General features: G+C 37.2%; 2 protein-coding genes across 3 annotated transcripts; one reads left to right on the top strand and one right to left on the bottom strand.

Moving 5' to 3' along the window:
• Positions 1-1,007: 1,007 nt before the first annotated feature.
• LOC106519313 (F-box only protein 6) lies at positions 1,008-6,215 on the top strand (the record flags this gene model as incomplete). The annotated part of the gene is given in 6 exon segments (XM_014010917.1): positions 1,008-1,113; positions 2,614-2,863; positions 2,949-3,063; positions 4,250-4,345; positions 4,452-4,587; positions 4,678-6,215. Coding segments are annotated over 6 exon segments (856 nt in total), but the record flags the coding sequence as incomplete, so codon positions are not given.
• On the bottom strand, positions 6,127-12,088 carry LOC106519316 (cell division control protein 42 homolog). Of its 2 annotated transcripts, none has more exons than XM_014010921.1 (6): positions 11,969-12,071; positions 11,277-11,418; positions 11,114-11,186; positions 10,041-10,150; positions 7,883-8,080; positions 6,127-7,101 (listed from the first exon to the last, which is right to left on the bottom strand). In XM_014010921.1, the coding sequence occupies exons 2-6, from the start codon at positions 11,379-11,381 to the stop codon at positions 7,012-7,014; spliced, it is 576 nt and encodes a 191-aa protein (XP_013866375.1). In that variant the 5' UTR covers positions 11,382-11,418; positions 11,969-12,071; the 3' UTR covers positions 6,127-7,011. The 2 variants fall into 2 exon arrangements, with proteins under 2 accessions (XP_013866375.1, XP_013866374.1); XM_014010920.1 differs by lacking the exon at positions 6,127-7,101 and adding an exon at positions 7,203-7,719 and having other exon boundaries at positions 11,969-12,088.
• Positions 12,089-13,116: the final 1,028 nt, after the last annotated feature.

Raw genomic sequence — 13,116 nt, 5'->3', positions numbered from 1 at the left:
TATATATATATATACCTATTTATTCAGGTTTTAAAAAAGCTTTGCCTAATTTATGCTTCCCAAAAACATAAAAACTTTCTGACAGGAAGTACAGGTGTTCTGACAGGAAGTCTATTGTTTCTATACAAATTCTGTCTTGCGTCATCTTTTTCAAACCCTACAAAGGTTGGTCGGCTGCATATTATGTAACTGCTGTGCAATAAAACAGTTAAATTGAAGGGTTTTGGGTGGTGTTTTCTAATGTTGGGATTGAGACTACATGTAGATCACAAAACTAGGCTAGTTGGAGCCTCTGTGGTGGTTTTAGAAAAATAAACAAATTTTTACAATATTTACTCCTAATATATATTTTATTATAATTGTTGCAAATGATGTAAAACAGCCATAAATAATAAAAGCGGTATTTGTGATATTTTTGTGGCGATTTTTTTCATTGAAATATGTATGAGCGTATGGGGGTGGGGCTTAGCCTGCCCGGAAGTATTCTTGAAGGAAAAGGGGTGAGTCGATTTTGCACACCGGCTTACACCGGAATGTCTTCGAGCGCCTAGATTTCTGGTAAGTAATCTATTTTCGAGCCATTACTGCTAGACACACTATGCTCATGTCCTCATCTTTTATATGCGAACTAGGTGGGGAAAAACATCTCTGCCCAACTATATTTAAGACAAGATTTGTGTTATTTCCGCTACTATGGTAATCTTGAAGTTATCCTGGAGTTAATAACGAGCGCCACTTTTATAAGGAAGTGCAGTTTTTATGTTTCATTTGTTGTTATCTTATCACAAATCGGTCGTTATACACAGGGACTAAAATATTAAATGTTATTTTATTTTCTAAGACGCTTATTTTCGACTTAGCTGCACTTCCTTGTTATCAGCGAACATAAAGTGAAACTGCGTCGTACTTAAAACCTATCATGTAGGCGTTTTCTTAGCCAGGCTCCGAGGGTCGTCTCGATATATCATGTGAAGGTTTAGTCCGTCCCACTTGTCCATATCTTTCAGGCCCGGGTTTCTCACAGACATGAGGAGGACAACCAGAGCTATGGGTGCAACAAACAGCTCCTACTCAACACAGAAAGCCTCTTCAGCCTCCCAGTCAAGTGGGCCTGTAAGTTCAGACACACGCATCTAACAAGACTGCAGCTAATTCTGTATTTTTATTTTATTTTTTTAGTTTAATGTTCCTATTTCACGTTTTGACAAATCAGGTCATAGTATGGGTTTAGCCACATGTGTTAAAGTCATRTTAAACCTGAGAAGTACCAAAGCATGGTAAGTATTTACAGTCAAGACTGGTGATTCATTCATGACTGTTGTTGATAAAGGGACTTCCAGGAGTTAATTTCTTCCCTGCAATCTGAAGCATAAAGGTCATTTTACTATGACAGAACCAAAACTGAGAGTTAGCAGGGGGGAAAGCTTTGGTTTCTACAGAAAGTGTAGAACTACCACCAGATAATGTTTTTTTTTTTTTTTTTTTTTTTTTTTAAGATTTTGTATTCTCTTCCAATAGTTTCCAGTTTGTAGGGATGTGGATACATTTTTAATCTTACACCAATATTAAATCTGACAGCGGATTCCAAAAGAACATTACAAACCATACAAAATAACWCCAAAATCACGTGATTATCTCAAGWATGAAGTAAGTGATTGATGTTTGTTCAGGTGAAATCAGCTCATGTTTTCTTGCTGCAGTTCACAGCAGAACCAATGAGGCCTTTGTGAYCATTTCACCTTCCTGTTTTCTATTTTTGCTCATAACCTACTTAGTGTTCAACATATTGCCATTAAATTGTAGGAAAAGATTCACATTCTGGTTTTTGTAGGAAGCATCTTGTATCCTAAAAAACTAATAAAACTTAATAATAGCCAATTCAAAAGTAGCAGAAAAGGCATAAAATAATATTACAAGGCAAACTGCAGCATCAAATCAACTTAATGTGTCTTAGAAAGTAAGGAAATTAAAACAATTTAAAAACCACGTAGGACGTGTGTTTTGTAAACGAAGCTCCTTAAAGAATGACAATGCGTTAAATGTGTCAAGYGACGAAGACGTCGAGCGTCAACACAATTTGCTAACAAGCGCTATTCAGGATAAAAAAAATATATACTTCGACCTTTCAAATCATTATCAAATTTGGATCAAGGGCAGATAAAATAATGTTCTTCACRGCAGCTTATCTCTTTAAGGGGTCCCTAGAAAAACTCGGGTGATTTACTTTGATCCTCTTTTCAAAGAAATTGTCTCTTCAAAAAGCATCACTAAAAACTGGAAGACGAGGCTGTCGCTAACTACCTGACGTCAGCACGCTTTGTTGAATGTTGTAGAAATAATGAAGTAGGAAGAAATAACAAGGAAACGCACCGAACAGCCTTGCAAAGTGTGGTCACGGCAGTTTGGGAAGAAAGTGGCAGCCGCTGCTGACGAAATGTCAACATCCCTACAGCTTGCGTGATTCTGGCAAATTGTTGACAGAGTCCAGAAACCGTGCAGCTGTGTAATCTCTATTGATCATTAATCTAATGCCAGTGATGAGCACTGATTTGTTTTTTATTTATTTATTTGTTCAAAGCTTCATCTCATTAGTTTGCTTTGTGTTTTTGTCAGGCCTGTGCTCTGCCKCTGGACATCCTGGAGGAAATTTTCCTCAATCTGCCGGCTCATCGAGTGGTGTGTGTGTGTCGCCTGGTGTGTCATCAGTGGAAAGAAGTCGCCGACAGAGAGTCCTTCTGGAGAGAAAGGTGTAGAAGAGAGGGCTATCACGTCCACGATGCCTCCAAACTCCCCATTGGGTGGCGGTTGTTTTACTTCTTGTGCAAGAGAAGAAGAAACCTCCTCAAGAATCCACGGGGAGAAGGTGAAAAGGCAGAACAATTTACAGAAGGTAAACTGCCATTGCCTTTTTGTTAAGGAATAATAATTTCTCTCATCTCATTTGTTAGATGAGTTTCGAGGTTGGACCATCCTACAGAACGGTGGTGACAGGTGGAAAATTGAGGAACCTATGGAGGCACATCCAAACGAGGCAGTTCGGAAGAACTTTGTGACCTCTTATGGGTGAGTAATAATGAGCAGTGATCCAGACAGAACTCTAGATGTCTGCCATGGTTAAAACGTCAAATTGACTTCAGTTATTATGTTTTCGGCCATTTTTAGACACATTTGGCTCAAATTTAGGGATTGTKGTAGATCACAGGGATTTCCAACAAACATATTCAAATCTTTATTGGATGTAGGGCTGCAACTAACGATTATTTTAATAATCGATTAATCTGTCGATTATTTTTTTCGATTAATCGGCCAAATCATTAAAACACTTAATTACATGAATATAAGTAGATATAAATTAAGTTAACTCCTTTAGGATGCAAGTTATTGATTAATGAATTAATCTGAAGTTGATTTATCTTATAGATTGATTAACAATTAATTGATAAGCAGCCATTTTCTTAAAAACCGGAGTTTTCTCTTGAATCAAGAGGGTCTTTTCATAAAATGAAGGATTTTTTTATAATCTCCCGAATTAAAAAAACAGAAGCACATAATACATATTTTAACAATTTATTTTGCGTTTTGCTGCTCAACATATAACTTTGAGCCTCAGTCAGAGAAAAATGGAGAGTTTTTATACTTTTGTCCTGAGAGGAGGACGAAACGGTGGATTTAGGTGCCCCCCTCCCCCTCACGAATTTCCTCCTCGCGACGCGGCGCGCATCAAATCAGACCGTCTTTTAAAAAGAATGAATGTGTCGTATACTTTTTATCATATCTTTGAATCTGCTTGGTCTAACAACACGATTTAAAAACTGGTTTAAAGTTCGTAGACTCTGCTTTTCACTCGAGAGTCAGAGAGGGCAGCTCTTTACAGGTAGTTGTTTCTTTCTTCCTAAACTTTATTTAGGTCAGCCAGCATTGACAACGCTATGTGGGTGACATAATCGGCTCCGCAACATGGCGAGGCACCCGCAACACAACGAATCGATAATGAAATACGTTGCCAACGCTTTTAATAATCGATTTTTATCAATTTTATCGATTCGTTGTTGCAGCCCTAATTGGATGGCACCTGGCAAGCCCTTTTCATAGTTTCTCCAGGAACTATTCTAGTATAATTTAATGTGCAGCTCTTTGTCTGAGTGCTTAACCTTTTTACTGTTAGTAAGTACATGTGGTGAATTTTATACATGTTTCACGCAATTATTTATCCTTACTGTCTGTATCCTAAACCCTAAATTTCCTGCAGAATGTGCATGAAGTCACAAACAGTTGATTTGGAGAAGGAAGGTTACAACCCAGACTTCATGGATTACTTCCAGCCTCCCATCAGAATATCTGACTGGTGAGAGTTTCCATGTCTGACATGACTCCGATGAATCCCAGAGAGCTTCCATAAAGGGAGCAGTAGGACGTGTTTCTGATGTGTTCGTGTGCCCGTGTTGCGTCAGGTATGCTCCTCGATGGGATTGTGCCAGCGAGTATATGATGACGGTGCAGCTGCTGGATCACAAGAACAAGGTTCTTCAGGAATTTACTCCTGAAACCGTTTACTTCCCACAGTGGAACGATCAGCAGTGGCATCAGGTAATGTGCAAAACATCAAGTTCAGTGGCGTTTTGGAGTCAAAAGAATGGCAGATTGATTGATTTCTGTTCACTGATTAATTATTTTCAGTTGATCCACGTGTTCAAGAACTATGGACCAGGAGTTAGGTTCATCAAATTCAGTCACGGTGGTAAAGATACACAGTTCTGGGCGGGTTGGTATGGTATTCGGGTAACTGACAGCTGTGTGGAAGTATGTGCAGCTTTGGACACGGATAATTGAAGTGATTTCGGATAGATTTAATATATATATGTGTGTGTTATTGTTTCTTACACCTCACAGTGAACTTCCAAATCACTGGAAAAATTTGCTAATCCTGTTTATATTAAAATGACTCTTAAGTGTTTTGTGGTTTCTTTTAAATAAGTCATGGATGTGCAACTTTTTTGTTTTTGTTTTGTTCTTTTTCTAATATTTTTGAAAGGGATTTATTTTTGACATTTGTAAAAACATTTAACCATCTTACCTGGGGGTTATTCCAGAAAGCAGGTTTAGTGAAGACTAAGAGTTAWTTGACCCTGAGTTGAGCAGAACTTTGTGTTTTCCGTCCAGTAAAGGGTAAGTGAAATGGTTTTTTAACCATTGTAACAGACTCTGAAGTAAAACTGCTCATTGGCAGGTTTACTGAAAAAGAAAAACCCTGAGATTCCAGTGAGCCACTCCTGAATTATTCATTTTGAATCAACCCAGCTGATATAGAAACTGAAACATTTCATAGCATCTGATGTTTGAAGAATCCCCCCTCTAGGTCAAATTCATTCATCTCTGCAACATTTAACACCTTAGACCTCATCATGCTGAGATATAAGTTGTAGAAATGTTTTTGCTGAATATGTCCAAAATCAGCCTGAAAAAAATATCAAACCTGTTGTCTCTTCCCATCATTTTATTTAATTTCTATAAATGAAAATTACACATAAAATTGTTGCAAGCTCTTAATTCAATCGTCTGGTATTTAACTTTCTGGAAGTGAAAACTCATGACTTTCTCTGCTCAGGACAATTTAACTGAATTCATTGAACTTCCTTTCTGGAAACACCGCAACTACAACTGTACCAAAGAAATAAGATTTGTTGTGTGTATTTAAACAGTATCTGTGGTGTGTTTAAGTGGACACTGCCGTCCTGCATTCACCTGCTGTTACACACGACTCCAGTCATGTTTGCCTTAAACAGTAAGCTCTACCATTTCCATGTCAAATGATCAAACATTGTGTTCAGGTAAGAAACTAGGCCTATTGAATATGTGTAATTTAATGTATATGTATAATGATTGTAAACATGTTTCTGTAATGGTGGGGTTTTTTTTTTTCAGTCAACAAATGTTGAATTATTTTTGCATTTTATGGACTCTGTTGATTTCATCTCAATAATGTGGTACAACTTTAAACAAGGGGGACTTCCAAGCACTTTSTGTTAAACTGACCTAATATTTTAGATTCTTCTGAGGGATGTTCTTGTTTTCTTGCACATGTGTAACGGTGTATATCCTTCTGGTAAGTCACAGAACATGCAGTAGTTTAAAGCTTTAATCRTAATACTGGTTTATTGTTTATTACAAGATACAGTACAACCATATCAAACTGAATAAAAAGGAAAACACTCCAAGATTTTGCAAGTTAATTTGCTTTCATCCTCTAAACCTTATTAGTAATGCACAAATTTCACAAAGTAAATAAGTTATTCTCACTATATGTACAAATCAGTCCTCCCCCCTCACAGTTGGCATGAATATTGTAAAAAAAAAGGAAACCATTCAGTCATTTTAACAGGTTTTTCTTAAATCCTACAAGACCTGAAACTGTTAATGATGCAACACAAGTGTTCAGGTTTCAGTTCATACACCTGGAGTTAAAAGCAGATGCATCTTTCAGTCAAAATGTAAAACTTGTACTAGATTCTTGCAAACGATCATAACAGGATATTTAAGTAATCTGCTTATTTTAAAACAGCGATTTAAGGCCTAAGCTCAATGCTTACATTGTTATACATCAAATTTTATTAAGACATTTCTCAAATTCTGTAAGGCCTAAAATGTCCCACTGTTCATGTTGTCCTTTCAGGTTCTGTCTTTATAAACTACAGTAGAGTAAAGATGGTGCATCATCCAGAAYGATTAAAGAGCATTAAATACATTTTGAAGCCTATTTTGAAACAAGTCCTTTAAACTCAGGACATGAAGAGTTTTATTGCTACTGTAAAYGCTGACGATGGAAGAACAAATTTGAAATGACCTCTACGAATTACAAAACAATGAGTTTCTAATAAGCTGTCTTTACCAGCTTAGGCTCTACATGGTACTTGGAATACTTGGAATGTGCTTTGTGCAGAGGAAACAAAACATTTCAGTACTGTTAACCWAGATACGGAAAGAAAAATGGTCCGAAGAAAACGAAGAGGAATCTTAGAGCAGAACACATTTACGTCTTTTCTTAGGTTCGGGAGGCTCCAGGGCGGCCAGGATTGCCTCATCAAACACATTCTTTAATCCTTTCTGTGGAAACAAAGTGGCGTTATTCAAAACAAAGCTTTTTCCAAATACATACTGAACATCCACTCCAAGTAGACGCAGAACAAAAGCTGACTAAAAAGCTGAGCAAGGCAATCAAAAAAATTCCTTTATTTAAATAACATTATACAAGAGTGTCCTCGTGATCAAAAAGTCTAATGGCAAAAGCCTACGGGAAAAGTTGAAAGCAGCAGTGAAGGAGGAAAACTAACTGTAACTGTAAGACAGATTGTAGTGGAAAGGATGTCAAATATAACAAATGAGTGCAATACTGAGAAGACAGAATGTTTTAAAACAAAACTGTTACATCAGGAAGGAAAGAAAAGTTCATGATTGGCACTCTCTTAGGCAGCATAGGTAAATGATTAGGTTGAAAAGAAAGCACACGGGAGAAAAACGGTATTGGGCACAGAGTATTAAATGTTAGAGTGCATGGTTACTTCAGTGACAGACATTTCTTTACAATGAAAAAGCAGCAGACGATCGAGAGGCAAAGCAAGTTGCGAGARGACATCAGAACAAGCAGCATTTTCTCTTTCTCTGAGTTTCAGGGGGCTCTAAAGCAGCTAGGATAGCCTCATCAAATACGTTCTTCAATCCCCTCTACAGGAAAGGGAGAAACACAGGTACACACAGAGTTAGATGAAGCTTTTCAGCCAAAAAGCTGTTAGCAAAAGACGAGCCGAAGCACTTCTAGCCCTGCTGTTAGGAGAATATTAATTCCTGTTCTATTAATGTTTAGCTGAGATTCAAAGGGAGACCTTACCTGAGTTAGGGCTGAGCACTCAACATATTTGACTGCCTTCAGGTCACGAGCCAGCTTCTCTGCCGTCTCAGGGGTGATCGGTTTCTGTTTGTTCTTAGCCAGCTTCTCCACGGTGGAGGGGTCGTCACGGAGGTCAATCTGAGTGCCTACAAGCAGGAATGGGGTCTTGGGACAGTGGTGGGTAATTTCAGGGACCCACTAAAGGAGGAAAAAATATATCTTTTACAACCACAGAATCAATGCATGTACTCAAAATATACTTAGCATCAAAAGTAAGAAAATTTGTGTTTGGTAGATTCAAACAAGTGTCAATAACAAATTAAGATGCCTGGCAGAGAAGATTTGGTTATTTTTTTCTTGTGCGCAACCCATATACTCAGCTCTACTGCTCATCCCACAAATGCATGTTCCTCACAAATGTGGCATTATCTCAAAAGGCAATTAAGAGGATTTCCAATAAGTTTTATTACCAAGAAACACTGCTACAGCTAATCTACCAAACACAAACGTCCTTACTTTTTAATCTATGTTGGTAATCTACATTGGGGGCTGCAATCTTTACAGCTTAATGAGCCGTTTCTGTTCCGACTCTCCCCAAGTAAAACTTATCCAGAACCCTAAAGCCTACTAGAGGTTTAATTTATTGTTGACATTAAATGCCAGTTCCACATTTTAGGACAAAAAAAGAAACCTGTTAATAAAATTTCAGTAATGAATAAAAGCAGCTCATGTGAGTCTTGTCTACATAATTGTGGAAAAGTAACAATAATAAAAGCTCTATATTTCTAAGAAACTTTTAGAGTAGTTATGTCAGTTTGTAGGTTAATTAGGACTCAATCTATTGTGCTAAAGCAAGTTATTTACTGCAAAAATTATATTTTTCCACCAAAGGTCAAACCTTTTTTGTTACATTACTACAAAGATGATCTGTTTTGCTAGAACAGTTGTAATGATGGTTGTGTTGTTTTGACAGCCTTGGCTAGCAGTCTTAGTGGGTTCAAATCTCTTTTGTGGTTAAAAAACAAATACCCTCCATTACTTTTCCTTTTTTTTTGTCCCCCACATGTGAAACGAGACCTCTTATTTCCTGTGTGGTAAAGTTTATATTGGGGTTTGACTGCTCCAGAACTGTTGAAGTGCAAATTAATATAAAGAAATTAAAATATAAATTGCATTTCAGACTTAGTATTATGTCAGTCAGAAGAAAATGTGTCCATCAGGACTTTATTATAGTCAAAATGATTGTTTAATGTGATCAAAACTAAAACCAAAACTATTAACTGATGTAATTGTTTTAATACGTTATTTTTTCTAGTTTTACCTCATGATGCTAYATTCCTGCTAATCTACAACCTTTTGCATCAGAATTAAACTGATCTAAAAAAAATCCAAACTCAGTGAATATCTGAGATATCTCATTAACCAAAATATGATCTGGTGTTTTTTCTTCTGTCATTTTGAATACAAAGAGATGTACTTTAAGGTTGCATAAATCTAAGCAACACAGTCCACATTGAGCCTAGCTGTAAAAGCCCCCTTGTCTAATTTGGGCCTGGTTGACATTAATAATGACTTATTGTTTAGACTCATGTGGGCATAATCTAAGACGTAAACACTGTCGTCAGAGCATGTTACAAAAACACGAGKCCTTGAAGTGTTTTTGTTCTGCTCATCTTTTAAGTGTAAGAAGTAATAACTCCACTCAAAGACAGTAATTTTCTTTCATGCAAACTATAATTTTCACTTTTTCTCTAGGTTGAGCAATGCTTAGTCTAAAAAAAGGTATATAATGGTTGAAGCTTTTGAAGTTTTGACAAATTGGGAGAAGAGTAGCTGAGAAAACCAACTAGGGTTGTTTACAGCCCTGTAACAAAGTCCTTTCTTCCTGCCATTATGCTTCCACACAGTATAAAACAAACCTCTGACCACTGGTGTCCTTGCCACAGCAAGCAGAAATCACACAGAACATTGAACCAAACTGGGATGAATCTTAACATGATCTAAGTGGCTTCCTTCAGTTAAAACCTTCACTCCTGTCACAGCCTTTTTATTTTATTATTTACTAAATATACAACTGAAGAAGAATAAAACATGGAGTGAATTATGATTATATTTTCAGGTKGTCAAACTCCTTGTTATGAAATTGACTTCCACTCACCTTTTCTTTGACATTCTCAAACGAGGAAGGWGAAACGACCGAAAAACAGACTAGGAAGACATCCGTCTGAGGGTAGCTTAGTGGTCGTAACCTGTCGTAATCCTCCTGACCTGTGGAGAGACGAGACAAAAATGTATTTACTGCGAACAGATGAACTGCCGGGCTCAGTTTAAGCTCGTTTTAYACAAGTATATTTAAGCTTCTTAAACTTTAAGAAGATCGACGTCTTTATAGGCTTGGCTTTAAGTTAAAGCCAAGAGACCATTGCTTATGCCAGTTGGCAATGGAGTAAGGGCCTTACAGTGGGCCGTGACACACCAGGAGGGGGTCTTAAGAAGATCTAGAGACCACTGGGTATCCCACTGGGCAGCAACTGTCAGCAAACATTTGTGACGAAGTCTCCAAAAAAGATTTGGAAATGTTTGTGAGGTTCTCAATRTCCTGGTGCCAGTTGCAGTAGCTTGCAATTTTGTCATTTGAAATTAGAGCAACAAACTTTCTCTCATAATAACTGCAGAGTGGTCCTGGAGACCTTGAACCTATCTCAGTTTAGTTTTTATAAATAGTGAGTGGCAGAGCTGTATTTTGACACCAGCACGGCAGCTTTCATGTGACAGAAAACATCCAAAGCTACGTCATAATAACAGTAATTTAAAAAGTGATCCAAATCTGCCAATTTTCAGTTGAAAAGTGTACACACGTAAATTAAATCAGAAATGTGGGGCAGGATGGGTACAAACTTGAGCCAAGGCAAGTACATTGTGGGCAGAAGTGAGTAATTAAATAAGGTGCACAGCCGAGATCACAGTTTTGAAAACTGTGCACACACACACACAATAAAAACACTTTTCAAAAATACAGGGCTCACTAGTTGCAAACACTTAGAATATTTGGAGTCGTCAACTAGACTCCAACGATCACAGCTCAGTAAAATATCAGCTTTACTCACACATACCAACCTTACTAATGACAGATATATATAATCTGTTTCATCTATTAGTCAAACACAGAAGACAATTTTCACAAATAACCAGAAATATTTAATTTAATGTAAATTTTAAAATAAATCATACCTGCTGTGTCAAATAAGCCAAGGGTGTACGGTTCACCCCCAATCATTACAGTTACTGCATAGTTGTCAAACACCTGCAATCAAAAGTTTAAAGGCATGTCATAATCAGTTTGAGAGTATTAATCAGTTTATTGTTTTTACAAACAATCGGATATAGGGCTTACTGTTGGTACGTATTCAGATGGGAACTTGTTGGTGGTGTAYGAAATCAGTAAGCAGGTTTTTCCCACGGCTCCATCACCCACCACCACACACTTGATGGTCTGCATCTCTGTGCCTTCTTGCTGCTGCTGGCAATTTCGATAGCTGCAGGAAGAGAGGGGGAGGTGATACCTTAAGGATTAGGCCATTTCAAAAACCACACTGATGCACAAACAAGGCGTCTGAACAGTGTCAGATGTGTGCTGGCTCGAAAAAACCCTCACATCAGCCCAATGGATCAGCTGGATCCCAGAAGAAAAATGGGTTTTATCACGTAAACTTGTCTTRTTCAGTCACACCCCATTATCAACAAAACTGTCTCGAGCTAACGATAGCGAATGACTAGGTTTCTCTTTTAAATAACATWAATGGATATAATTAGTAAAGAAAAAGGGTCAAGATCAATGACAAAACGTGACGCCGTTTATTTTAACTAAACACAAAAGGGCAGAAACGACCTATGTTTAGGTATCGTGTTACAAACTATGCTAATGCAGCATTAGCACAGCGCTAACCACTAAGTTAGCCTAGCCACCAGCCGGCTAACGATAGTTAGTCTTGTCAAACTCAACTTAGCCCGGAAGAAGGATAAAAATCAAACCWTGTTACTGAACAACTTCACTCACGAAAGTAGAGATTTGTTTAAASTACACACCTGTATCCAACCGTGGGCAAGTTAGTTGTTTGTTTCGCCGGGCGTTGGCACCAGCAGGGACAAACTTGGTTCAGAGAGGAGCCGAGTCCTGACTTCTTGCACACTAGCTTCACCAACACCGGAAGTTCTTTCAAAATAAAACACCCCCTTCTCGTTATTAAACATAACCCACTTCTGTTACACAAGATAGAATGAGTGATTCAYGTGTTTCTACAGTAACACACACATATATAGTTCTTTATCATAACTATTTGGGCTCATGTGTACTTTTTAGATCACAATCTGAAAATAATTATTCTTTTGGTTTTATACTAAAAGTCATTTTCCCATGTGATGTTTGCTGCCTTTATATTATTTTCTGAGTGCTTCCAAGTGCTTCATGCAGCAGGAGTGGTGATGTCACCTCAAATCTCTCATCTTGTATCCTAATCTAAATAAAGAAAAAGAAAAAAAACTATACGCCTCTGTATTTAGATTTGGAAATAAAAACAAGATGTGTAAAATTAGTGTAAACAATTTCAAGTGGATACACTAAAATAGCAGTTGTGAGACATTAGTAGTGATTGCTTGCTGTTACTTTTTTTTAGACTCAGCTTAAGTGACAGCAAAACAACATATGTTGAATTAAAAATTCAGTCAAACACAGGTGGTTGCAGGAAATGCATTTGAGAAGCTGAAGTGTAGGCACAGATTTCTTAAAAATTAGGAAAAAATGTACTTGCAGTGGAAACTGAGCCTGTGGTGGCAGTAGCAAGACATGATTATGACAAACCTTTTTTTTTTTTAGATTTTGTAACCTGCCATAACAATTATTTGGACAAACACAACGGTCAGTCAACAGACCACTCAGGCTTATCAACAAACCAATAATGACAAAAATGGAGTTCAAAAAATAAAATTGTGGTCATAAAATAAAAACATTCTAAATGTTCAGTGTAAATGTTTCAAATAAAAAAAAACTATAAAAATTGATAAATTGCAAATGAATGAATGAATGTTTCAGTAAACCGTATTATTGTTTTTGATTTCTTCTTGGATTCTACCATTTACCATCATGGATGAAAATTTGCAATTTATCAATTTCATTTTTTTGAACTTTTGCATGGTACAACCAGAAGCTGCTCTTCATTTTTAGTGACACACTTTGG

The sequence above is a fragment of the Austrofundulus limnaeus genome, unplaced genomic scaffold, assembly GCF_001266775.1.
Source record: "Austrofundulus limnaeus strain Quisiro unplaced genomic scaffold, Austrofundulus_limnaeus-1.0 Scaffold75, whole genome shotgun sequence".
NCBI lineage: Eukaryota > Metazoa > Chordata > Actinopteri > Cyprinodontiformes > Rivulidae > Austrofundulus > Austrofundulus limnaeus.
Note: the sequence above shows the minus strand (reverse complement) of the source record. Positions and strands in the feature narration are given on the sequence as shown.